Source organism: Lontra canadensis, unplaced genomic scaffold (assembly GCF_010015895.1).
Source record: "Lontra canadensis isolate GAN:19392208 unplaced genomic scaffold, GSC_riverotter_1.0 scaffold28, whole genome shotgun sequence".
NCBI classification, from domain to species: domain Eukaryota; kingdom Metazoa; phylum Chordata; class Mammalia; order Carnivora; family Mustelidae; genus Lontra; species Lontra canadensis.
In genome coordinates, this window is record NW_022631022.1 from 18062512 (window position 1) to 18089569 (window position 27058).

General features: G+C 54.4%; 1 protein-coding gene across 6 annotated transcripts; it reads left to right on the forward strand.

The window, feature by feature from the left end:
• Positions 1-525: 525 nt before the first annotated feature.
• On the forward strand, positions 526-26849 carry CD276 (CD276 molecule). Of its 6 annotated transcripts, XM_032865014.1 has the most exons (10): positions 526-1103; positions 2854-2917; positions 10608-10665; positions 14126-14264; positions 16635-16973; positions 17187-17483; positions 20549-20683; positions 21709-21750; positions 23183-23218; positions 25361-26849. In XM_032865014.1, exons 4-10 carry the CDS (start codon positions 14180-14182, stop codon positions 25381-25383), a joined length of 957 nt encoding a protein of 318 aa, XP_032720905.1. In that variant the 5' UTR covers positions 526-1103; positions 2854-2917; positions 10608-10665; positions 14126-14179; the 3' UTR covers positions 25384-26849. The 6 variants fall into 6 exon arrangements, with proteins under 6 accessions (XP_032720905.1, XP_032720906.1, XP_032720907.1 ...); XM_032865015.1 differs by lacking the exon at positions 2854-2917 and having other exon boundaries at positions 913-1103; XM_032865017.1 differs by lacking the exons at positions 526-1103; positions 10608-10665 and adding an exon at positions 13641-13837 and having other exon boundaries at positions 2870-2917.
• Positions 26850-27058: the final 209 nt, after the last annotated feature.

Genomic DNA, 27058 nt, shown 5'->3' on the forward strand with positions numbered 1-27058 from the left:
TTCTTACACGTTACAGAGATGCGCATGCATTCATTCTATTTCCTGAGCCCCCTCCTCCTCCTCTGTTGCCACTTGGTGGTGAGCCTGGCAAAAGCACGAGGTTCGAATCCTTCCATCCAGCCTCCAGTTTCTCACCTGTAAAACGGGGCTAATTTATCTATCTGGTGGGACTGTAGTGAGGCTCTAAAGGGGCCCCAGCAGGGAAAGCTCCGAGTCTAGATCCTGGCCCCCATAAGTCTTGCAACGCTTGAGCTGTTCCTGTCTGTAACTGATGAAGAACAGGTCGGAGAGCAGATGCAGGGACTGGATGTGCAAAGAAAGGTAAGCGCCTAACGCCGCCCCCCCCGCCCCGCCCCCAATCTCCTCCCAGGCTGGAGCTGGGGCCTTTAAGGACAGAGCCCAGACACGGGGATCAGAGCTGCTCCCCCTGTTGGAACCTGGCCTGGGGCTGGGGGCAGGGCTGGTCGGGTGGCCGTGGGTGGGAGGAAAAGAGGAAAACCAGCTCAGTGGAAATTACCCTGCGGTTGGCTTAGGCGCCCACGACACTGTATTTATAGAGAGCTCCCTGCAGCTCTTAATTCCTCGCAGTCCACTTAACCCTTTCCAGGCCGCGGTACCAGCCCCGGGCGGAGGGAGAACACAGGACTGGGCTCGGCTCGCGGAATCCGGAATTCGAGATCCGGCTCTGCGGCCAGCCGCCTGGAGGGTGGGGTGGTCAGCGGGCAGTCACCTGTCCCCTCTCGCAGAATATAAACGTCGGATCTCGAGAGTGTGGGAACGGGGAGGGGGAGGGGCACGGGCAGACCAGCGCCCCCTGGCCCGAGTCCAGAATCTGGTCTGGGGTCAGGGGCGGGGTCCGGGCCGATGCCCTGCCCAGCGGGCGGGCTCAGGCCTCTGCCCCGAAGAGCCGCCGCGGGGCCAATCCCGCCTCTGGGGCGCACCCGGGCTGCCTTTCCGGGCCCGCGGCTTCCTCCAGCCCGCCCCGCCCCTCCCCTCGGCCTCTCCCGGCCGCCCCCGACCCGGACTAGGGCCCGGCCTCGCGGCGGCGGCGGCTAGACAACGCTCCGCCGCGTCCCCGCGTCCCAAGAGCCGGCCGCGGCGCGGTGAGTGCTTGCGTGGCGCGGGCCCGCGAGGGTGGGGGCGGCCTTTGTCTGCGGCGGAGCGGTGCCGGGCAGCCGGACCGCGTGCTGTGCCCTCCCTCGCAGGGCGCCCGCGCCCGGCCCACTCCCCGGGTCCGCGGCGTAGCCGGGCTCTGGGCCCCGAGGCAGCGGGGGCCGCCACAATCCAACCCCGCCCTAAGCTTGTCGCCGAGGAGGCTGGGGCACAGTGGGACCTGCCCTCGCCTGGAAGGTCCTGGAGGAGGCTGGTGGGTGCTTGTGCTTCCCTGGACCCTGGGCGTGCAGAGGCGTGGGGGCAGATCTGTCACTGTGTTGATGATTCTGGAAAGCTCAACGAAGCCAGCCTGGGTTAGCGGGGAAGCAGGGTCTTCCGGGCCCTCCAGAGGGCCCTGCAGAGGAAAACACCCTGAGTCCCAGCTCCGAGGAGGGAGAGCTGCGGGGGAGGGTTGGGAAAGGGGGCCCACTCTTCTTGGCCCTGAAGGGAGGACTTACGTGGGCAGCAGTGGGCGGGAGGGGGACAGATTCTGAAAAGAACAGGTAGGGACAGCTGACCTGGGGGAAGGGGTGAATAGGTGTTGGGGGAGGGGGGCGAACACGCGGGAGCAGGATGGGGCGATTTGGGCTCTGAAATTCTCCAAGAGATGGTGGGGGAGGTAGGACAGAGAGGAGGTAGGAAACTTGGTGTCCCTAAGGTGGGGGACCCAGGATGGGGGACACACTAGAGGGGAGGGAGTTGAACCTCAGTGTCCCAAGGCCCTCAGAATGCTGTTTAACCAGGGAGTTGGCAGGTTTGGTGGCCTAAGGCAGCAAACTGCCAGAAAAGGGGATTTATTTCTAAGCCAGACCTGCCCTAATGAGAAATGCGTGACAGATGACTCAGAAATGGATGGATCTATCAGTGGGGGAAAACTTTAGGCAAATGGTAGTGCAGAAACGATTGGGGGAAGAGGGGAACGGTTTGCTTGATCTAATTGAGAAAAACAATTTGCCTTCAAACTGGATGTGGATGGTTGTAAATGAGTCCATTTCATCATTCAGTTAAGGCCCAGGTCCTTTTCTTACATGCATGTCTTTAGCTGTTGGCTTCTGTATTAGAAAGTAATGAAGCTATTCTGTCTTTCAGAGAGGTCTGCATTTAGTCCAGCCTCCTCTCATTCCCTCTGGCCTCTCAGAAATGCCTAGGAAATCTGATGCTGTGCAGCCTTCCTTGCAGTTTGAGGGCCTGTACATAGGTGGGACGCTTTTGGAAGCTGGGGGAAATTGAAGTCTAAACTTGAAATTGAAGCTGAAACTTGTCTGATGGGTTGGGCCCATCTGAGTGGTGGGGCGGGGTGGAGGGCTCTGGGGCTGCAGGGTGTGAGCCATGGCTCATAGTTCCAGCTCATTTGGGAATGGGAATATTTGGGGTGAGTACATTCCCTGATATCTAGAGTTCCTGAGCCTTAGCACTAACACTTATTTAAACTTTCAAGCATGGAAATCTTTCTCTCCCGTATTATGTACATCACAGTCTGACATCAGGACACTCCTGACGTCAGTGAAATTTTTCTTCATGATTTTGGGTCAGTGGTGTGAATGTCAGATTTTGCACTAACGGACTGTAGGGTGAGGGGACTCTTGTGAGCTTTGCACTAAGTGGCTTCAGCCACACTTTTACTGATCACTTGACTGTTGTTTGGAGGTTTTTTTCCTCTCTTCAATGACATCACTGGTGGTTTCTCCTGCTTGCCTTCAGTGAGCTTTCCAATTTACTCTAGACTCGTGGGCTGCAAGAAATCAGACCATCCAGCTTGTAAGAGGTGAGAAGCGTGTGTTAATGCAAGGCTGAGATGGGAAGGGGTGCTGGGATTTGTGGACCTGTCGTTCCTTCCTGTCCCTGGCCCTCTGCAGCTCTGACCAGTCACCCGATGGAAGCAGACCAGCTGCATGTCTGAGATACTCACATGCCTGACAGGGGGGCTGGGTGCTTGAACATTTGTGGAAAGGACATTTATAGAAGCATCGTCTCTTCTGAGGAGGTGGTGTCCTTCCTCTTGTGAGGATGACTTCTGAGCCTTCCTGGGGGAACTCCTCAGTTCTTAATCTGTAGCCCTGTCTTGTCTGGAGCCATAAATCTTGATTCTTTGGAGCAGGATTTGGCCTTGACCATGAGCTAAGCAGTCCCGCTTGGGGTCAGATTGGCAGGATGGCTGTAGAGCTGTGAGTTAGGATTCCACTGCACCTAAGGACACTCCTGGAAAGTGTTGTAGAACACGTCTCTGGCCTGCTGCTGGCTGGTTCTTGGTTGGACATGTGGGGTTTGAGTGTGAAGAAAAATGGTCCAAATACAAACAGCCTCTAAGATTATGACCACATCGGGCCTGAGGCTATGGACTTGAGTCATGGGGTCAGAGGAAGAGGAAGGGCGGGCGGAATGATGTCACTGCCCATGAGCTTATCCTCTGAGTAGGTGGCCACTTCTCATTGCTGTCCTCTTTCCAGACCCCAGGGCAGGAGTGCCGGGTGGCGGCACTGGGGGGGGGGGGGGTGGGCAGTAGCTGCAGGGGAAGGCATAGCCTGGGCCTGCGGGAAGTAGGAGGGTGGGAACTGATTGATGTGATCCGTGAGAAATTTCCTTTGGTCTCAGATGCATCAAACGTCTGGGCCAAGGCCCCATGTGTTTTTCTGCAACCTCGGCTGCCACAGCCCAGTTTTGTCACCCCTGCAGTATGAGGTTCCAGCTAGGAACATGGAGGTTCCAGGTTTGGAGGTGGGGTTGTGCTGGATGCTTCACAGGCATCACCTCGTTTAATCATGTCAGTTCTCCAAAGTCGAGCGTCATTAGCTCCATGGTAGAGATGGGGAAGCCAGAGCCCAGAAAGGGGAAGTCACGTGCCCAAAGACACACAGCTGGCACATGCTGGACCTGGGCTGCTGTCTCTCCCCAGAACAGGGAGAGATCTCATTTGGAGAGCTGGGGAGAGGGCAGGCCTGACCTAGGGATCCCAGTCCGAGCATCAGTGGGAGCGCTTGCTTTTCCAGAGGCCTCGTCTTCTGCACCTTTGTGCCTCCGGAGGCCCTCCTCAACCCTCCAAGTCTGAGCTGTGCTTCCAGCCAGCTGCCCCCACTCTGTCATTCTCTTTGTGGTCCAGAGAATGGATGCCTCCTCTACACCCCTAATTCCTTTCGGCATTTGGCCTTCCTGAGGCATTTGGAGAGTATCAGAGGGAAGCCTGCTAGGAGTGGGGAATGAGAAGCATTTTTTATTGGGAGCCCTGGAGTAGGAAAAGATAGTATCTCTGAAAAGCAGGTCTCCCAGGTCACCCTAAAGTCAACATGGGCTCCCAGGAACGGGGGCTTCCCGGGGGAGATACTGGAATGTGCACTGGGGTGGGGGGAACCTAGATGTATATAGCCCGACAGAGGAGCTCTTGGCTGGGGGGTGGGGATGCCCAGGAGGCCTTGTCTGCATGACTATGGCAATAATAACAGCAGGAACAATTTGTTACCGCTGTTTGTGGGTGCTAGGTGCTTTCCTAAGTCCTTTCTGTATATGGTCTTATTCTTATAGCAGCCCTTGTAGGGTAGGGGTTGTTATTCCTGCTTGAGAGATGAGGAATCAAGTCTCGAAGAGGTTAAATCATTTCTATTTGGTCATGTGTCTAGAAAAACCTTTGAGGCAGAATTTGAACCCAGGGCTGCCTGCTCCAGAGCCCAAGCTGTACCCTGGGGCTGGCAAGGTGGCTTAATGATTCCATTTAACAACACAAAAGGCCTAAAAAGCAAGGTCCACAGGGGGCTATTCCCAGCTGTCCTGTAATTCCTAGGAGGGTAATTTGAAGTCCTTATTTTATAAATGAGCAAACTGAGGGTCAGAGAGGATGTTTGTCCAAAGTAGCAGAGTCTAGATTTGAAACTGTATCTCCTACACCAAAATCATCTCCTTAAACAGCAGGGCTCACTTTTCCCATGAAGCCTCTTGTGATGACAACAGCCCAGCATGTGATCATGGTTAGAGCACAGGATGGTGGTGGGACCTTAGAGAGTTGAGGAGACAAAGACCCAGAGAGGCAATGGGAGCCAAGGGAGCCTAGGACGTGAGTGATGGAGCCTGGTCTGAAATCTATAAAAATCTCCCAAGTTGCTGTTTTCCTTTTTGTATTAACGAAGGAATTAGACACTCATGGTCAAAGTCACAGAAATATATCAACTAAGAAGTAGGAGTAGATGCTTGCCCTTGTTCCCACGTTCCAGGGTTGGGTTCACTGTCACACTTCCAGACCCCTTTCCCATATACAAACATCCATTTCTCTCTAAACACATGGTCACTTTCATTCATTCACACCGCACTGAGCACTCGCCATGTGCAGGGTCTTCGCTGGAATCAAGGGTCCAATAGTCAATAGAGCAGACACTGGTCCTTGTTAGGGAGGGTCCAGTATGACACGAGGAAAAGGAAACTGCAATGAGTAACAGGGACTCCCCTGGGGTGGCCGATCTCTTCCTGACTTTTCTGCCAAGGTGGCTGTCGGGATAAAGTGGTGTTACGCATGTCATCCGGGAAGAAGGAACTGTGTTTGCAAAAACCCACGGGAAGAGGATCCCCTGTTGTAGGACCCAGAAGAGGCGACTGTGGGGGAAGGGCAAATGGGAGGAGGTGAGGCTGGAGAGGTGAGCAAGGCCAGAGCAGGTAGGGCTCTGTGGGCCCTGGAGGAGCTGATGACATCTTGGAAGTGATGGCCTGATGCAGTTTACATTTTTATAGCAGTTATTCTGGTTGCTGTGTGGAGTCAAGACTGGGGTATAGAACCAGGTGAGGAGACAGGGAAAGTCGAGAGACCAGTGAAGAAGCTTTTGTGGTCAGCCAGGCAAGAGACGACAAGGACTTGGCAAAGCAGAGAGAGCAGCACAGGCGGAGACAAACAGAGGGTGAAGCCGTTATCAGGCATCGGCAAACTTTTTCTGCAAAGGGCCAGAAAGTAAATATTTCAGGCTTCGCACGGATTACAAGTGCTCGGTTCCGCTGTCATCTGCAGAAGCAGCCGCAGACAATACGTAAATGAAATGTGGCTACATTCCAACCAAACTTTATTTATGGACACTGAGATTTGACTTTCGTGCGATTCCTGTGTCTCATGAAATACTCTTTTGATTTCCAACCATTTAGAAAAGTAAACCCTTTCTTAACGGGTGTGCTGAACCAAAGCAGGCGACAGGCTGGTTTTGGGGCTCGGGCTGTCTGTAGTTTGCCGACCCTGGAGATGTAGTTTGGGGTCAGGAATGGTTGTTCTTGGTGACGGACTGTAGAGGCAAGAGAAACTCGGGTTTCTGGCTTGAGCGGAGGATGGAGAGTAGTGCCTTTCCCGAGCGGGAAGAGCTGAGGAGGAACAGGTTGGAGGGGAGATCCAGAGTTTGAAGAGGGACATGTGAAGAGGGAGATGCCTGTGAGTCACCGGCGAAGAGATGTTTAGGGGACAGTTGGAGCTCAGATGAGAGGTGTGGGCTTGGGGAAAAAAATCTAGGAGTTGCTAGCATATAGATGATATTTAAAGCCATGGGAGTGGGTGAAATCATCTAGGGAAAAATAGTAGAGAGACTTGAGGAGAAGGTCTAGGAGCCAACCCTGAGGGGTTCAGTGGTGGAGGAGGAAGGCTGGGCGCTGAAATACAGGTGATACTGAGATGGAGAGAGAGGGAGGGAACCAGACCTGCAGCCATGGGGCCATCTGTTAATACAGAAATGAGGTCATACAGTTGATAGTATGCTTGCTTGACTGATGTGACACATGTCATGGACTTATTTCCGTATCAGTATACATTCTTTTAAAAAGCTGTGTGCTACTCCATTACACAGAGGCGCCGTCATTAATGTACCAGTTCCCAACTGGTTCCCATTTTTGCTGCTAGCTGGGTGTCTTTGAGAGTGGAGCTGGTGTGGCCCTAAACCAGTTCCTACGAACTACAGCCCATGGGCCAAACCTTCTGCCGCTTGTTTTTTGTATAGCCCACAGCTAAGAATGGTTTTTACATTTGTCATGGTTGAAAAAAAAAAAAAATCATGTGATTCATGAAAATTACATGCAATTCAAATCCGAGTGTCCATAAATAAAGTTGTGTTGGAACACAGCTCTGCTCATTCATTTATGCATTGTCTATGACTGCTTCCCTGCTACAATGGCAGGGTTGAGTAGCTGTGACAGATATCAGATGGCCTGGAAAGTCTAAAATATTTACTATCCGGACCTTTACAGAAAGAGTCTTTTCCACTCATGCCAACAGAACAGCCCTGGGAAGCCCGGCTGGGTGTGGTTTGGCTCATGGGCCCATTCTGGAGCCAGTCACTGAGGGTTCTCCAGTGAGTCAGGTCCAGTCACCTGCTGAGGCCCAAGGCTAGGGGTCAGTCACACCAGCATCACAGGGACTGGGTTCCCTGCAGAACCGGGGAGCCCTGTTATTAGAAGGAATCGGTGTAGAAGAGAGGCACTCTAGAACAAAGGACGTGGAAGAAAGTTGCTAAGAGCTCAAGACTGCTGAAGACAGAGAGGGTCCGCTTAGCATCTGTTGTGCTTCCTTCTCAAAGAAAGAAGTTGCAGAGGCTGTTGAGAAGGAACTGAAGTTCAGGCCAGGTAGGGAGGTAATAATCTGGTGGATTCCATGGCTTTGTCTTCTGGCCCCCATGATTGTCCTGGTGCGGAGTGAACTTGGAGATAAGATGTCTGGGAGCTGTTTGGGGTATTTCAGGAAAACTGGGGTAGATGGTGGGGGTGGGGGCCGTAGCCCTCCACGGTTTCCCACTGTGTACAGAATCCATCCTTAGGCAACCCCTGACCACCTCCCGTGCCCCATCTCCCGACAGCCACTCCCCAGAGTCCCTCTCTTCTCAGAGGATGCTGTGGGGGCTCACTCCTCCAGGGAACTTCTTGACCCTCCATGCCCATAATACTTCATCATGTTTGGTGTGTGAGTGGATAGATGAATGCTGGAAGACTTGAGATGGGCAAATAACCGGTTTTACAGGAAAAACGGCAAATTTTGGAAGCGACAGATTGGGGATCATGTCCTTAACCCCTGACAAAATCCTGGAACCAGTTATGAATGGAGCACTTGAAGAAGAGTCTGTTTTCTTCAGAGGAGCCTTTTTTTTTTTTCCTGGTTCTTCCCCATTTGACTGGCCCTCCGCCAGAAGTGAGGATAAGATCTGTGATGCGCAGTTGGGTGGCAGCACGAAGAGAGAGATTCCTAATCCCAAAGCCCTGAACAGTGGGTGGGCATTGATCCAGGGGCAGAACCTAGTGCTGTGGGGTCTCCTTATTCCTGTCCTCTTCCTGAGAACCTCGATGACACAAGAAACAAAGCAGGGAAAAGAGGGCAACTTTTTTGGGTGACATTCATTTTTCTTTCTTTTCCTTCCATCACAAAATTATCAAGGACCTTCCAGGGGCCAGGAACTGTCACAACAATACTGCAAAAGATCATGGCATGGTCACACAACACTGTGACTGTACTTCCCCCCACTGAATTGTACACTGAAAATGGTTGAAAGGGTCAACCTCACACTCCATGGATTTTGCCACAATTTAAAAGAAAAGGTCGTGGCAGTTGGGGTGATGGAATAGGTTTAACTGGATGAAATGTAATAAATAGTGGCACAAATGAAGTATCCCAGAAAGTCCCACCCCCTCCCCAGCTCCATCAGAAGAGGACGGCAGAGACGAGGGTCTGTGGCAATGAGAGTAAATAGTTCCCAGTCACTGACCACAGATTTGATCGTCTGTGATTTGGGTTATTTTGATGAACAATGTGGAACGGCTGCCCAGGGTGGCCTCGTCAAGGGAGAAGATCTAAAACGTGCAGGGAGGGGGTGGACTTGTAATATAAGGTTGAAGGAGGACTGGTGGGCGGTACACGAGACAGGTTTGGTTTCAGGATAAAGCAGAGCTTTCTACCAGTGACGCTGCCCCAAAGCCAGTGGATTTCTTCAGGAGGCCATGGGTACCCAGCACTGGTGGGGTCAAATGGGTTGTGAGGGTGGCCCGAAAGAGGCACCCAGTTCTGATATGTGACCATTAACCTCTGCAGATTCTCCGGAATTTGTTGGAGGATCTCTCCTCTTTCCATAATCTCCCTCAATGATCCCAGCTTGGGCTCCCATCACTCCCAGTGCATGGGTAGCTCCCCATCCTGTTCTGATCTCTGGCTCCATGTGTCCAGCAGTCCATGTGGCATTTGGCGTGGACGCTCTGTGTAGCTCAAGCCCAGTAGGAATTGTTCTTCCTTCTACACGTGCTTCATTTCCAGGTGTCCCCATCGTATGACCCCCATGTGCCCAATTGTTCAAGCCTTCAAGACCTCCTTGACTGTCTCAGCCCCTCCCTCCCTTACAGACAAAACAATCCCCAAGCCAGGTCACGCCTACCCCTGAAATATCTCCTGAGCCGGGCCCAGGGATCACCATATGACTCAGAGGAGATAGTGTCCAGGTCGTATTTTGAAACACCTATTTTAGATGTTGTTTCCTTTCACCGCTCTGAGCAGTGGTAATTTTCATGGGGTGGGAAGAGCAGGAGAGAGAAGGAGGGAAAGGAGGGGAGGGATGGCTCCCTAAATTAGTCACTTCAGATGCTGTCAGAAAGACCCAAAATAACAGTGACGCTAGAGTAGATGCTTATTCTCACCCATGTGACAGTGTGGGTCCGTCCTGGGCTGATCCTGCAGCCTCTCCGGGGGCCTCGTGTCTTGCCATTCTGAAGTCCCCAGAGTGTTGCCTTTGGCAGCATGGTCTCAGATGGTCACCACGGCTGTGTTCCAGCTGGTGGGAAAGGGGAGGAGACAAGACAGGGTATGCTGCTCTCTTTAAGGGTCTGGCCCAGACGTTGTACACATCAGTTCCTCTCACATTCTATTAGCCGAAGATGGTCACAGGACACACCTCTTCCCTGCAAGGCAGGCTGGGATCTGTAGTCTTCAGCTGAGCGGCCATGTGCCTAACTAAAAACTCTACAGAAGAGGAGAATAGATATGACGGGGGAATGAGTGGTTTCTGCCACAGTGTTTTGTACATTTCAGTGTGACCTGCCTGGCAGCTAATTGGCTCGACCTCAAGGATATAGTACATGAAGATTTAACGTACTAATGTAGTTCTGCTAGGATCCAGCCAAGCATTTCTTTTATACACAGGAACACGGAGTTTAGAGAGGGGAAGTTACCTGTTACAAATTGCATAGCAGTGACAGAGCTGGGACTAGAATCCTGAACTTTGGGCTCATTTTCTACTATTTCAAAGGGATCTGGTTGAGAGGCACCCAGCAGTGCCAGGAGAACAGGTGTCTTGGGGCCAGGGAGAAGCCACTATGCCCACCCTGTTTACCTGGGGAGCTGCTCACCATTTTTTCTGGACTCACCTTTAGGGTTATATTATGTCTCGGGTAGCAGCAAGTAGCCCTCACTGTATCTTAATAATGTCCTGAACTGAAGTGCAGTGATTCACATGCACTTCTCTCTTCGATTGCAGGCTCCTTGAGGACAGACACAGCTTCGTCATCTCTCAGGCCCCAGGGCCTGCCTACCAGGTACTCAGTGAACAGTTAAATGCACTTCTTAGTACACGAACGAATGTACATTCAAGTAGTCTTTTGATCGCAGATAATAGACACTTAGCCCAAACTAGGAGGAGGAAAAAAAGATCGGCTCAAGTATCTGGGCTGTCTCGGAGTGTACTCGCTTCAGGCATAGCTTGATCCAGGTGCTTATCTGTTGTTTGCAACAGCTCTGCCTCTGTGCTACATGGTTAGCGGAGATCAACACTGGCATGTGCTTTGCTCCTTCTTGCCCTCTTGGTGGGAAGCATTGTACAAATGGACCATGCAGGGATTGGGAGGAGGCAGGGGGTTAAGAGATATGGGGTGGTCATGGTGGGAGCAAGGAATTCCTCTTGAGCCGAGAGTTCTATACAAAGAGCCCTGTCTCTGCCTTTGTTTCTTGGTTTGGGCTTAATGGGGGCGCATCCTGGGTCCTGTCTTGGGGGCTTCTCTATGGCTGCACATCTGCGGGGGTTGAATGAACTTGCTGCACCTTCAGGCCAAAGGTGGCCTGGGCTCCTCAGTCCTGCTTCCCAGGGAAAGCCAAGGTGCTGTGTGTTCTTTCCTGGCAGGACTCCTTGGAGTTCCCACATTTGGCTGAGACGGGGATGAAGGAAGAGGAAGAGGGAGGGCTGGCTGGTGACTCACTGGGAGGGGTGGTACATACTGACTCCAGGGCAGGTCCCGCCAGGGTATTAAAATTCCCCTTCGTAGAGGTGGTGGGCAGGGTGGTGACAATGCAGCCTGAGATCAGTGTGTCTCCAGGGGGCAGCCTGTCTGTCCCAAAGAGCAGTGACGGGCTTTCTGTTCCAAGGTCATGCTCCCATTCCCTGAGCAGCACCTTGTCTCCAAGAGGTATTTCTCCATCCCTCTCTCAGTCCCTGGGGCCCCAGCTGTTGTGGTAGGAACCTCTTGGAATGCTCAGGTCTTCTTGGCTCTAGGCTGTCAGGTTTTTCCCTAGTGTGAGCCATGACAGTGGGAACTTTGCTGGGTTCAGAGTCTAGGAAGGTAACCAAAGTGGGGAAGCCTAATGCCCACCCCTGGAAATCCTCTCATTCTCCCAATGGAGTGAGGGACAGCTTGGCCCTTGGGGAGCCCTGCTAGGTCTGGTCAGGAGGGAGGTGCTCCCTGACCTCCCCCACATTCATGGAGGTGGCAGGCATTCCCCGAAGACCCTGGTGAGTAGAAGCTTGACATACGGAGATCTCATAAGAGAAGTCTTGAGTGCCAGGCAGAGGAAAGTGGCTTTACTTCTGTAGTGAATGAGGAGCCATGGAAGGTTCTTGAGCACAGGTAAGGTTGTGAGCAGATTCCTATCTTAGGTCCTGAGAGCGGACGTTGTTGAGAATGGGGTTTGTAGGGGCAGAGTTCAGATAGCAGGACCAGTGAGGAAGGTCACAAGAGGGTCAGGGTGGGAGTGGCAGGCAGGAGCAGCAGGGATAGGGTGAAGGAGGGAGGTGGTTTGGGAAGAACAGACAGGCCTTGGTTTTCTTCTGGGGCTGAAAGAGAGAAAAGGAGTCTTAGAATCTGGAAGCTTCTTAATCCTTAGGTCCTGGTGCCTCCTTGGGGGTGGGGATGGGGGTAGAGATGGGGGCGCAGCGCAGAGGCTGCAGCCTGCTATCTTTTCCTGTGGCCAGTGGTTGCCCTTGTAGGCAGGATGTGGTGCCTTCCAAGGGTGCCTTTATGAATGGAGCAGCAAGCCTGCTGACTCAGCAGGCGGCAAGGCTTTGAGGCCGCTGGGTTTGGACCGGAAGTGTCTGGGAAGGAAGTGGCTGTTCAGGGCTTCCCCACGGTGGACAGCTGGGGTGGGGGGGGTGTGTACAGGATGCACATGGTTTGGCTGAGGGACTCCCTCAGCCCAGCTGCGGGGGGGGGGCGGGGGGGGGGGGGGGGGGGGCCCGGAGGGTACTTGCCTGGGACTGGAAGGCTTGAGGCCTGGTGCCCGAGACCAAAATGTTGGTGCCGGCTGGCTGTGGATGAGGTCTGCTCCTGGGAGGGCAGAAAGCCGTGGCAGGATGTTGGAACCCGAAGCCTTGGCAGCTTGCTAACTGGCAGATTACATCCCATTACCAAAAGCACCTTGCTTACAGGGGCTTTATTTTTTTCTCTTCCAAATTGGACCGAGTAGATCTGGCTGTCTCCCTGGGTGGTTGTGAAAACGTGAACTCGACTGTGTTCTTTTTTTTTTTTTTAAGATTTTATTTATTTACTTATTTATTTGACAGAGATCACAAGTAGGCAGAGAGGAAGGCAGAGAGAGAGGAGGAAGCAGGCTCCCTGCTGAGCGGAGAGCCCGATGTGGGGCTCTATCCCAGGATCCTGGGATCATGACCTGAGCCAAAGGCAGAGGCTTTAACCCACTGAGCATCCAAGCACCCTCGGCCTTGTTCTTGTTGAACAGTGCTGGATAGCCTAAGTCCACACTACTTACGTGGCTTCCCTGGGACATGGGAACAGTCAGACAGCAGCTGTGGTATGGGGTGAAGGTGGGTTCAGTCCCCCAGGTCAGACACTGTCGGGGGGCAGCCAGGATCGGGAGCAAGGCTGGGCCCAGGGAGGTCTTGCCTGCGGCCACAGACATACCTCTCACTCAGCCCTCACTCCAGCCTCTGGGATTTGCCCCAGACCTGGCTTCTGAGTGCCCAATTAGCAAGTGTGCTCTTTCTCGAGCCCCATCCTCTGATACCAGCTGCCTCCTAGTACTCTCTCCGGCAGGTTTCTGCACAAACACTGCTAACTTCACACGTGCGACACTGACCACCTCCACGTTCTGTCTCAGTGACTGCCCCTCCCACTCATGGGGCTCAAAACCACAGCTGCCCTGACTGCCCCCTTCCTCTCTCCCCACGCCCTCCAGTGCTGTTGTTCTCACCCAGACCTGCTTTATCTCTTCTCATGTATCCCACAGATGCTAACAGTCATCTTTATGGAGCATAGCTCCGACCATATCCTTTCTCCTGTTCCAGAACTGTCAGAGGCTCCCAGTTACCTTCAGGATAAACTTCAGACCTTTCAGCTTGTCTCTCCATCTGGCTCCCGCCTCAGCCTTTACTCTCCCCACCAGCTGTCGTCTGGAGTCAAACTGAGCCAAACTGATCTGTGCACATTCTTGCCCTGGGCCGGCCAGCCTTGCCTCTACTTGCCACCTTGCCTCATCTTCCTTGTATTTTGTACCAACATCTTAGTTCTGAAGGGGTGGGTCTCAGCTGCCCCCTGCCCCTTGTGCCCTGGTCTAGCCTCCCCAGTGACTTACTTCCCCCCAGCCAGCAAAAAAAAAAAAAAAAAAAAAAAAAAAAAAGCCCTTGGTGGGGAGCCTTGTAGAGTGTGGAAGGGAGGACCCGCCACTGGATGGTTGCAGACTTCCCTGAGCTGGTTAGGGGGTGGGGATGAAGTGAGGGCCAGCCTGGGGAAGACCCTTGGAGACAAAGGCCTCACTTCCTCTTCCTCACAGGCAGGGGCAGCCTTCCACCACGGAGAGCCCAGCTGTCAGCTGCCTCTTGGGAAGATGCTGTGTTGCTGGGCCAGCGCGGGTGTGGGCGTGCGTGTGCCCTTGGCCACGGCCCTGGCAGCGCTGTGGGTCTGTGTCACAGGTGAGGGGAGCGGTGTGGGGGCTGGAGGGAGGGAGGGGGGGCGCCCAGTCCCAGCAGGGCTCCTGCCAAGTCCTTTTGTCTAGCAGGGATGGGAGGATTTTGGCCAACGTCCTCCCACTGTCCCCTGTTGCCTGTCCACTCATTTCCACTGGGATTCCACAGGCAACTTACTCTGCATTTCTTAACCCATTTCCTCTACTGTAAATTGGTCATGTGAGCACTTACTGTGATAATGTGTATCTTGAACACACTGTGTGTGTGCTCCCTCCTGAGGGCCTTTGCATGTACTGTTCCCTCTGCCTGGAACTTTCTGTGCCCACACATAAGCATGACTTGATCCTTTATTTCATTCAGGACTTGGCTCTGATGTCACCTCCTCAGCAAAGTTTTTTTGGCTACCTTGTATAACAGCACACCACCTCTCCCTACCCTCGACCTTACTTTGTCATGCTGCTTCCCGGCCTTTACCTCTGCCTGACATGTTGTGCATTCATCTGCTTCTTGTCTGCTCTGCTCAAAGAGCAGGGTCTGTCCTCAGGGCCAGGACTGGTTCCAGCCACATAGTAGCTGCTCAGTAACCATGTTGGATAAATGATGTAACTCTTCCCACACAGCTCTTGGCACAGAGTCAGCATTCAATAACAGCATTATTTTTAATAACAACGTCCTCATCCTATTTTAAATCCTTACCAGCCCCTGGCAGAGGGCGGGACTGCCTTCTTCTGCCCTAGGGGAAGACAAAGCTGAGTGTCTGGTGCCACCTGCTGGTCATAAGGAGGAGCAACTCTGGTTGTGGCTGCTCTGATTTCTCTGAAGGGCTTTGGGTGATTCCTTAGGTTACATTCCTAAATGCCTCCTATAAGGGGCACCAGTTGGAGAGCAGCCTGGGACATGTGGTTGCAGCGAGAGATCCAGGACCAGCATAAGAACTTTAGAGACCTCTACACAGGGGAAAGATCATGATAGCCTTTCCCTGTAATTCGCAATAAAAATAGTATTTTTCTAAATGCAAGAAGCCTTTAATGGGTGCTATATCCAGTCAGCGTTGTATCAAGACTGTTTGGTTTTTACGTTTTTTGAGTGTTTCTGCTTGGCTAGTGCCCAGAGCACCCACTTACCCAAGAATGGCAGTGCCAGAGTAGGGAGCATGTCTCCCCAAAGGAAAGGCTCAGGGAACCCGCCCCCTCTCACTAATTTCCCAGGGCTCTAAAAGAAGAGCTGGAAGGGAGGCAGAGGTGGCTGGGTGAGGAGGCTTGCCAATCCACACGATCAAGGGCAGAGGACAAACAGGGGAATCTGGCTCTAGGGATGAGTTGACAGTAGACTTCCAGGATTCCTGCTCCTGTGTTCCCCTCACTTTCCATTCATCAGCAGGCCCTCGACAACAAACTTGACTCTGTCCCGTGTGCTCCAACACCACTGCCACCCTCTGGAGCTAAGCCAACTTTGTCACTTCTTACAAACCAAACTGAAATAGTTCTTAAACCATTTTCCGCAGAGGAGCCAGAGTGAGCTGTAAGCACTGTTAGGCAGATTATGCCTGATTACCACCCCCTCAACCTGCAGTGACTTCCCATTACATGTAGCAAACTACATTTTTTACTGGTCTTGCAAAGCCCTCCCATCCAGACTCTCGGGCCACAGTGGACCGCTACCTGATAGTCTCACTAAGGGAGCTGAATCTTGTCTCAGGGCCTTCCCACGGGCTATTCCTTCTGCCTGGAATATTCTTACACTGGCTTTTTTGTATGTCAGGCTCTTTCTCATTCCCTTAAATTTCAACTTAATATCCTCTTAGTCAGAATGTACCTCACTGCCCCATTGAAAGGTGTGGACTTTCCTTCCTTTGGATATAAAAGCAAATCATGTTTATTTAGGAAAAGAAAAAAGAGAAAGCCCTTGTGATCCTTTCTCATTCAGAGGAAACAACTATTAACATTTGATATATACCTTTTTAGACTCCCCTTTCTAATTAATAAAGGCAACATACTTATGTGAAAATGCCACTGTCAAATATTTGAAAAGCGACCACCTCTAATCCTTTGGCTTATTTATATCTCTCATACCCCTAATCCCACGCTAATGAGAATTTGTGTCTTAGTATGTCCCTATCTCCCTTTAAAAGGTAAGCTCTGTAAGGGTGTGACCTTGGTCGTCTTCTCTGTTGCATTCCTAACTCTTATGCTCGACAATAGTAGGTCCTTGCTGTAGCCTTGTTGACTGAATGAGGACCACAGGTAATAAACTTTGCTTTGCGTCTCAGGCCTTAAAGGATGGGTGGACTGGCCTGGACTGAACCCAGAGCCGGGGGAGGACCAGGGAGGCTCCCAGGCCCCATCCCTCCTCATTACCCTACCCCACCGCCCCCAGGTGCTTTGGAGGTCCAGGTCCCTGAGGACCCCGTGGTGGCCCTGGTGGGCGCCGATGCCACCCTGCGCTGCTCCTTCTCGCCCGAACCCGGCTTCAGCCTGGCGCAGCTCAACCTCATCTGGCAGCTGACGGACACCAAACAGCTGGTGCACAGCTTCGCCGAGGGCCGCGACCAGGGCAGCGCCTACGCCAACCGCACCGCGCTCTTCCCGGACCTGCTGGCCCAGGGCAACGCGTCGCTGAGGCTGCAGCGCGTGCGCGTGGCGGACGAGGGCAGCTTCACCTGCTTTGTGAGCATTCGGGACTTCGGCAGCGCGGCAGTCAGCCTGCAGGTGGCGGGTGAGCGCCGGCAGGGGGCGCCCTCGCGGGCTGCGTCACTCACCTCCCGCACCACCCCCCCCACGGTGCCACCACTGACCCCGCAACTCAAGCCCCACTGCTGACCCCTAGCCCTGCAGGTGTCCTTTCCTCCACTGCGACGCCCCCCTGCCCCCGTCCCGTCCTTGCCTTACTGACCTCGACCTCTGTGCTCTACCGCCTGCCCCACTCCAGCTCCTTACTCGAAGCCCAGCATGACCCTGGAGCCCAGCAAGGACCTGCGGCCCGGGGACACGGTGACCATCACGTGCTCCAGCTACCGGGGCTATCCGGAGGCCGAGGTGCTATGGCAGGACGGGCAGGGCGCACCCTTGACGGGCAACGTGACCACGTCGCAGATGGCCAACGAGCAGGGCTTGTTCGACGTGCGCAGTGTCCTGAGGGTGGTGCTGGGCGCGAACGGCACGTACAGCTGCCTGGTGCGCAACCCCGTGCTGCGGCAGGACGCGCACGGCTCGGTCACCATCACAGGTAGGCAGGGGGCAGGTGAGCAGCTGGGGAGACGGAGGGAGTTGCTGCCTTTTATCTAGATCCTGAGTTAGAATTTAGGTGGGTCGGGGTGGTCAGAAGCCTCCACCGAGAAGTCCTTGAGGGACTTGGTTTAAGGAGCTGGTGAAAGTCATGTATAATATTGGCCCTCCTATGAGCGCCTTAGAAGGTCCTTGTGCTCCGCACGCAGAAACGGGAGTGGCTGCGGGAATTTGGAGGTGTGGGTGGGAGTCCTAGAGCAGACGCAGCAGGGTGAGGGAGGGCTTTCCTACTGAAACTGCTCCGGGGGACGGGAATGTGTTGCTGGGGCCATGGCACCGTCTGATCTGAGGCCGTGAGAGACAGCTAGGGATTTCCAGGTGGTCCAGACCGGACCCCACTGTGTCCGCACTTCTAGAGGGGAGCTCTCAACCCAGGCAATCTCTGCTGCCCCCGTGTGGCCAAACACCAGATTGAGATGTCGCCCATTTGGCCATTCCCTCGATCTGCTTGGGGTCTGATTTGGGGTCCCAGCTCAAACACCTTCCCTTCCTGCATTGCTCACCTCAGTGATGCTCCTTGTGCCTGGGGTCGTGAAGAGGGCTCAGGCCCACACTCAGGCCAAGGGAGGCAGTCTCCATCCGTGTTGGGGCATGAGGTTGGCTCCTCAGTCCCTCAGGCAACTCGGCTTTCCCACGGGCCTCCCCACAGCCTCTGGAATCAGGACAGCAGGTTCTGTCTGTCTGGTTGTCCTGTCTTCCCTTCCTGTGACTTCCACCCCCTGGTGGGTTTCCTGAGAGAATAAGAAATACCAGGTAGAGTGACATTGACAGAGAAAGGGAAGATTTCTTCGAAAGGAGGCAGGGGCCAAAGTGGGCTGGAGCAGTCGGGAGAAGTCTCCAGGGACAGGTGGGAGTTGAGAAAGCCTTGAAGGGCAGGTGGACTTTGTGATCATTTGCCCCTGGGGTTGATCTGGGTATTTGCCATGCTGTGCAGAAAGGGCTTATGGGTGTCAATGGAATGGTAAGGAGAACGCTTACCTCATCTAAGAGAAAAACACTTTTATTTTAAACTTCAGTAGCTAACATTTAAAGTGCTTTCAGAGATGAGGAAACCAAAGCCCAGAGAGAAGAGAGAACTTTCTCAAGTCTGCAGACTAGAACAGTGGCTCTATTTTGGGGGCCAGGCACCTCTTTGAAAATTGGATAAACAGTAAATGCAATAGTTTGCATGTTTAGAAGATACACAGGGGTGTGTGGCCCTTGGCTCCAGCACCCAGTGGTAAGCCAGTGACCCAGGACCAGAATCCAACCTTTAGCCTCTCAGCCTAATTTTCTCTCCTCCCCACCACCCAGCCTCCTGTTTTCATAAGAGCAGGTCTGGCCTACTTTGGAGCCCTTGGCCTGTATTTCGCTTCAGGCAGCTTTATGCCTGGTAAAACATTCTAGGATTCAGAATGTCAGTCCTCTAGCCTGGGCTCTCCCACACCTGCTGGAGAGGTTCGTGACATCGCGCGTGCTGTGCGTGGAGGGGGCTTTATGGAGCATGCCCTGGGAGTGGAGCCTCAACACCCTGGCCCAAGCCCTGCTCTTTACTCCAGGGCCAGTTTGGCCGGTGTTCCAGGCGCTAACACCGGTCAGGGGGTGAACACAGAAAGAGATCCTCCCTCCTCCCGAGTATTTTGGTGGCTCAGCTCCCTCCTTTGCTTCAAGGACCGTGCCCGTGGACGGGCCTTCCTGGCCCCTCGTCTCAGCTGCTGTCCTCTCCTGCTCCCCTGGGTGATGGGTCCCTTTGTTTGCAACATCCTGAGCAGCAGCTCTGCCAACCATACCGGCTGGAGGGAACATCTGCTGCAAAGGCCCGTGTCCCTGGCAGGGCCTCTGCTGCCGAAGGTTCTCCTGGCAGTGCTGTCGGCCCTGACCGTGCCTTCTGCAGACCCAGCTGGGCTGCTGCTGCTGGCCTGGGCACTCGTGGTCTGCAGACAGCAGAGGAGAGCAGTGCTGTCTTTTGTTAGCTCTGAGGTCCCCAAGCTTTCTGCCCAGGACTCGGCGTGGGCCCAGGGACTGGGCTGCTGGCTGGCAAGCTCAGAACAGTGGCTGGCCCAGACCCAGGTACGGGTGCCTCGAGCCCCTCCCTCTGCCATTGAGAGAGCTAACAGAAGGGCCCTTAGCATTTCACGGAAACATTCCCCTGGCAAGTCTCCCCCTCTGGGGTAAACCCAGAACCCTCACCACGGCGCCCTCAGTTCCCACCCCCATCTACATGCAGGGCTCCCCAAGCATTTTCTGTAAAGGGCTGGATAGTAAATATTTTAGGCTTTGTGGGCCACATACGATCTCTGTTGCTGCTGCTGCTTTTCCTTCCCCTTCTGCTCCTCCTGTTTCTTTTTTGGTAACCCTTTACAAATATGAAAACTATTATTAGCCAACAAGCTGTACAAAAACAGACCACAGGACAGACCTGGCTTGCAGACCATAATTTGCTGACTCCCGATCTCTGAGATGGGGGATATCACCAGGCAGGGCTGGAAGAGTCAGGGAGGGCCTTCTGAAGGGTGCACCTTAAAGTAGGTGAGCGTTTGGGGATGTTTTTTAAAGTAGGGGAACCTGACGGCACTGGCGTAGGGGCTGGAAGACACCGGCAGTTCCTGCAGAATGTGGTTAGTTCACCAGCTTGGCTGGAGCAGGGGTTCCTAAGGTGGACGCAGAAGGAAAGGCTGGGGGAGGGGAAGGAGCAGCCACATAAGAGAGGTCCTTGAGAGGATGGAAACATTATTCAAATGTCAGTGGGGAACCGTAGAAGGTTCTAGAGCATCATCAACTGCAGACTTTTCACCCCTGCCAAGTTGAGGCATGTCCACACCAGCCACAGCTGGGTCAGGGCTTGAATGTGTCTTGGTGGGGGGAGGGGAGGGGCATGGGAACATCAGTGAGCTCTCTTCATAATGCTGGAGCCTTGTGAGGGTGGCAGCCACCTATTCACACCTCTTGGCCAGGGGTGTGCAGTCCTCAGGGCCACAGGGGCCAGGCATGACCATCTCTTCCTATTCTCCCCACTTTCCCTCCCAGGGCAGCCCATGACCTTCCCCCCTGAGGCCCTGTGGGTGACCGTGGGGCTGTCTGTCTGTCTTGTTGCACTGCTGGTGGCCTTGGCCTTCGTGTGCTGGAGAAAGATCAAGCAGAGCTGTGAAGAGGAGAATGCAGGTGAGGGAGAGAGGGTGTGTGCACACACACGTCTTTGCGTGTGGTGGTGTGTCTGTGCATCAGCATGTGGGTCGCCTTCTGGTGACCGAATGAGCGTGAGTGTGCAAATGGGGCCTCATTGTGTGTGTGTGTCCCCGAGGCTGGATGTGTCTTGTACATGTGAACATGCCTGTCGGGGTGGGAATATGGCAGGCTGAGCGCGGGTAGCAGCAGGACCGGAGGTGAGAGGTGGATGTGTGGGCCTGCGGTGTGATGGTAAAGGTGGAAGTCACACGAGCATGTCTGTGCGTGGATGCGTGGGTGTAGAGCGTGGACATTTAGTGGCACACGTGTGAATGCTGTATGGTGTGTGTGGCCCTGTGTGAGGGTGTGTCTGCCTCCCAGTGGGCAGAGTTGAAAGCGGCTGCCATTAGCTGGGCTGGGATCAGAGTTGACTTTGGTGATTGGCAGGTGGTGAGCTGACATTGGTAGACGGGTGGTTTGAGCTTGGTCGGGAAACGTGTCAGCTCTGGGGAGTGGTGGGTGGTGAACACACACTGGTGAGTCGGGAGTTGATGCCGGTGGGTGGTGGGTGGGTACACAAAGGCTTCCCTGGTGAACATGGAAGTAGATGGTCGAAGGTGGGAGCTGGCTGGGTGTCAGGAAGGAGTGGTACGTATGTGGAGGAGAAGGGACAGACAGGTGGGTGGTGGCTCGTGCAGTGGGTGGCGGGGGTGCTGGTAGAAGGACAGGAGCACAGGTAGGTCGGTGCTGCTGGTGTTGGAGGCTGGTGTAGGGAGGCTTGGTAAGTGGGTGGTTGGGGGAGCAATAGGTGTGGCTGGGAAGAGGGGTGAGGAGATGGTACTTGGATCGGGGAGTGGTGGGTTCTGCTCTGTGCTGGTCTCAGGCTCCCACCCTGTGTCCAACATCTGGACCACAAGCCAGGCCAACTCCACCCACTTTCCTGCCTCCCATACTCCCAGGTGGAGATGTGCAGGGATGACCGGGGGCTGAGAAAGTCTCGTTATGGAGTCCTTGTCTTCCAGGTGCTGAGGACCAGGATGCGGATGGAGAAGGATCCAAGACCGGTAAGCCTGAGCTTCGAGTGGGCCTTATTGGCTGAGGGAAGGACGCAGGGATGGGGAGAGAACTCTAGGATCCTGAGGAACCACGTTTGCTTGGGGTTTGAATGCAGTGTGTTCTGTGGTCTGTGGCCTCCTGCCTTGGTGAGTCTGGTCTTTACTCAGTGTGAGGCCTGGACGTGGGTCTCCCCTGGCTCTCTCCCAGGTGTTGCTTTGTCTCTCCTGCCCACCTCACCTTTCTAACTGGGCCAGCTCCACTCTGAATGACCCTGCACTGTGGGGTCTGGTGACTTTCTAGGGGAAGGAGGGCTCAGGGGACAGGGTGGCCTGGGTTAAGTTCCAGCTGCTGCTTGTGGGCAGAGCGGCCTAGAGCAAGTTGCTTTGCTTCTCTGGACCTCAGTTTCTTCATCTTTGAGTCTTGGTTTCCTCCTAATAACTGCCTATTTCATAGACTGTGTGGGCTTATTTAAATGAGATCATGTATATAAAGGGCCTTGCACCAGGCCTGGTGCCTGGTCCATGCTTGATAGCTTGGAGCCTTGTTAGTAGGCACACAATTTAAGACAGTCCCATTCTGGTTAGAGGTTATGTGACTGGTCACAGTGCTTTGCTGCTCTGGGGTTCAGTGTCCCTCTGTAAAATGTTCTCTTGAACCTGCCTTGATGACACCAGAGGCTCTTTTGAGTGACTGGACACAGGGGTGGTTTGCACAGAGCATGGTGCTTTGGAGACACCAACTTAGAGCCCAGCTTGGGGTAAGTGCCGTGGCGCTGGTGTTTCGTGGCTACTGGAGGCTTCACCGCCCTCCCTCCTGGGGCTCCTGGGCCAGCTTCCCGAAGAGCCATTTGGGACGGTGTCAGTTGACATTGGTCCCCTCCCCACCCCCGTGAAGGAAGAGCGGGAGACTGACACCTGGGGACTGCTGTAAATGATGCCAATTAACTCTGCCTTTGGTGTGACGACAGCCCTGGGATCAGGCCTCATTTTCCTTGCTCAGAGGCAGATGTAGTTGCCAGAGGGAGGGGGTAGGGAGTGGAGCATGGCCTAGAGATTTGCTCAGTCTCGGTTCCTCATGACCCCTCATGACCTCATGACCTGGGTACGGCTGCAGCCTTCTGTAGCTTCTTATGTCACCCTTATTTGCAGAACAGACTCGGTGTACTTCCACATCTCACTGGAGGGCAGGGTAGCTGTTCCCATTGTACAGATGTGGAAAACTGAGGCCTAGAGAAAGGAGTGGCAGGATACAGAGTGGAGCTGGGCCTTGGGACAGCAGCGTAGGGCCCCTTCCCTGGGGCTGGGAGGTTGCCCTCATCCTCTCAACTTCTCCCAGTCTGTGTAGCCTCACTTCTTTCTCAGCTCCCATCCCTCTGCCTGACTCCTGACCCCGCCATTGGCCACGGTCCCCCCTCACTGTGTGCTCCTTCCTTTTTTGCAGCCCTGCGGCCTCTGAAACACTCTGAAAGCAAAGAAGGTAAAGACATGTGGTGCCTGAGATTGTGTCTGTGGGTTGGCCCATCTGTGTGCAGAAGGTGGGGGAAGATCGTTGGTGGCGGGGGTCATCATCGCAGGCTCACTGGTGACCTGAGGCTCCCTCCCCAGGAGAGCAGCCGGTACTCTCCCCTGTCGGGATGGCAGAGGGCGGAGTAACCATGGTCCCAGCTGCTCTAAACGGGTGCAGATGTGACAGAGGCTTCACAAGGACGGGGATTTTTTTCTCTCTCCTGGAACAGTCTAAGCGTAGGTGACCTTAAGGCCACTGACGTCCTGGCACTAGGTTCCATTTATTGGTTTCTGCCCTCTTCCACTCAGAACTTCCATCCCTGGGTCCAGGCTGGCTGCTCCAGCTCCCATGCCCTCCCCGGAAGCAAGGGGGAGGGAGGAGAAGGAGGGACTATTTTTTTCTAGGGCTTGACTAGAAATAGCTCCTGTTACTCCAGTTTTGGTCCATTGGCCTGGATCTAGTCACGTGACCCGAGCTCCGGGGAGGCCAGGGACTGTGGCTTTCGGCTGGGGAGCCACGTTCCTGACATGTAGTAGGCAGTTTGTGAATGTTAACAATCATTATTACTCATGTTCCTAACATCGGTGGTTACAGTAGGAAGTGGTTGCTTGGAAGTAAGTGTGAGATTCTTCCTTACTGAAAGTAACCAACAGTGACATCTATGTATGCGTGTTTGTGTGGAAATGTGTGTGTGTGTGCGTGTGTTTTGAACAAAACATTCCTTGCAGCAGACTTGCCCCTCGATGTGAGTGGCTTCCACCTAGAAAATCAAAGTTGGTTGCTAAAGGTTATGGAAACGTTTTCAGGTGGCCTGGGTGTCCCTTTCAGGAAAGAAAACTTTCACTAAATTCCTGGATGCTCATCCCTGCATTTAGAGGAGAAGGGAAGGACGCATCCCCTGTCTTCAGGAAACTTCCAGAGGCCGGGGCAGGGCTGGTGGGGGGGCGGGGGTGCAATGGGGCCCGCAGAAACCTGCACAAAATTCGTGATAAGGGAGGATCGTAGACCCAGGCTTTCACAACAGTCAGTAAAGGGGGCTTTGGGAAGGCAGCATTGTGCAGAAGAAAGAGGCCCTGGGGTCAGGAGGGGAGACTTTGGATCTAGTCTCTGCCTCTGACCTTCTGGGAGGTTTCTTCGTGAGTGGAATGCACAGCACACTTACAAGATGGTGGTGAGGTCTAGGCAGGGTGACAAATGCAGAAGGGCTCGGTAAAGCAAGTCCTTTTAAATGCTGTAGTGTTCCATGACAGTAAGAGGTCGATGTTGGGGTTTGGAGGAATGGAGATAAGTTATCTGCCTCTTTGTTGTTCTGAACTGAATGAGGCATAGAAGGATTGAGCAGATGGAGATGAAAATGTCAGCTTGGTTCTAGAAGAGAGCTGCAGGAGAATGGCCTGGGTGCGGGGTGCAGTGGGCTTCCCCATCTTGCTCCCAGCGGGTCAGGCTGACCCCCCAGTCTCTGGTCACACTGTGTGCACAGAGGCAGCACCCGGAGGCCGGGATGCGGGGGTGGTGGTGGTGGTGGTGGTACTACTACTCCTGAAACAGTCAGAGCCCAAAGAATGGGAGAGGGAGCGGCAGGATCACACAAACTCCGCGCCCCCGCCAGGTCAGGGAGTGGCGTGGGGGCCAGTCCACTGGTGCCCCCGTGTGGAGACAAGACCCAGAGGCACTCAGCAGCGTGGAAAGGGCAGCTGGACAGAATTTCTTGCTAGTGCAGGGGAGGGAGCCAAGCCAGGGAAGACGGAGGGGGATAGAAAGGAGGGGGAGAGGGGGGGAGTGTGCCAGTGAAAGTGGTTGGAAAAGGTGTGTGGAGGGGGGCAGCCGTGGGGCTGGAGAGAGAGGCTGCCGGGGACTAGGCAGCCTCCCTTGGAGGCCCCATGGTCAGTCTGATGCCCAGCTCCTGTGTTGTGTCTGTCTGGGCCTCCAGGGCCCGGATGAGCACCGGAGGGTGGGGGGCGGCTGCTAGTCAGACTGCGGTGGCCCCTCCCACACGCCCTCCCCACCCGGAAGTGTGTGAGCATGCGCCTGGGGTTCTGGAGCGCGCCCAAGAGTAGAACTCTTGCCTTTAATGCTTTTTCCCTCATGTTTTCTTTCCATCACGAAATGCAGATGATGGACAAGAAATAGCCTGACCACGCGGGCCAGGGAGCTGCTGCTCTGGCCTGGGGTCTTCGTGTGAGCCCTGCCCTCAACAGACAGCTCCCACTCCAGCAGGTCTGCTCATTGTCCGAAGGACAGAGAGACCTCCCCGCAGCCTTCTTTCTCTGATGGATGTGATTCCCAAGTCATCCTGCTGCCTTACTTCTCCGGTGACACGATGCATAAACCATCCTGCTGTCTAGTTTCTTATGGACACCACCCCACCGCCTTATTTCTCCACGGATATGCTGCACGGACCATCTGGCTGCCTCTTTTTCTCCAAAGGACTCAATATTCAGACTGATCCTCTGCCTTATTTCTCCAATGACAGGATACACAGGCACCCCAGGCCTTCTTTTTCCAGTGGCCCTGATACACTAGTTTTCATTTCTCAGCCCTTTCTTCCACCCAACCCCCACCCCGGGCTCCCTGTAAGCCCATCTCCTCAGACAGGGACACTGCAGCTTCAGCATCTCCTCGAGTCCACAGGCGTCTCCCCTTCCACCTCCCCTTCTTCTGGCCCCAGCGTGAGCCTTTTCCCTCCCTCACTAAGTGAAGACAGGGCCCTTCCCCCAGGCCCGCAGAGGCACACAGGTGCATGTGCTGGAACACGTGCCAGGACAGGTAGGGACCTCCCTTGGCCCAGTCTCTCCCGTGGTGCCCTGGGCTGTGCCCTGGGAACTGCCTCCCCACGGAAAGCACGTGCTGGTCACACTGGGTGTCCGGGTGTCTGTGTGGGCCCCCTGGGGGCCAGCCCCTAGCCCCCTGCTTTGCCCTCCTGTCCTTTTGTTCACCCATTCTAGTCATGTTCATCAAGCATCCGTAGGGTGTCAGCACTGCCTTGGGCACCTGGGATGCAGAGTGAGAAGATAGACCCCTCCTTTAAGGAGCTCGTCCTTCAACTAGGGACCCGTGAGGAGACAGATACCTGCCCGCTACAGTCTGTGGCTCTCGAGTAGGCTCCTGCCCTGCTCCCTACAGTACCCTTCTTCTGTGCCCACAGCCTGCTGGATACCTCATGCCCACTGCATCCTCATTCCCTCCCCAGAGCAGGGGGTAGGGACAGCAACCTGGAGACAGGGCAGAGCCTCTTGTTACAGTCGGAGAATCTAATGGTTTCCGAAGTCTTTCCGGGTGGGAGCAGGTGGGCAGGTGGCCACGGTACCCTGTGAGAGCAGAAGTGTAGGGGAAGCCTGGGGACGGGGCAGGGCCAGGAGGCCATAGGGACGCAGCCCCTCACCCCCCCCACCACCATGGTGCTATTCTGGAGCCGGGAGGATACCTCCTGGCTTGTCTCTCACCGGCCCCCAGCCTCCAGAATGCTTCTGATGTCCTCCCGCTGACATTTCTTCCTTTCCCCGGGAATGGAAGAGGTGGCATGTCTAATTTAAATGTGGGACTCTGAGGAATTTTGTTAACTGGGGGTGTATTTTGGGAAAAATAAATGGCTTTGTAGAAAGCTTTTTCTCCGAGAAGTGTGTGGAAGAAGGTTGGGCAGCAGGACTTGGCAGGAAGGATCCCCTCCTGGACATTTGAGGCCAGAGTGGGCCAGGCCTGTGTCTCCACCCTCTCATCGTCCTTCAGTGGCTGGGCCTCTGTGGCCATGCAGCCCCTCCCCGGCCACAGTCTTCCTCCTGGGACAGTGAAGTTGGCAGTCCAGAAAGGCTT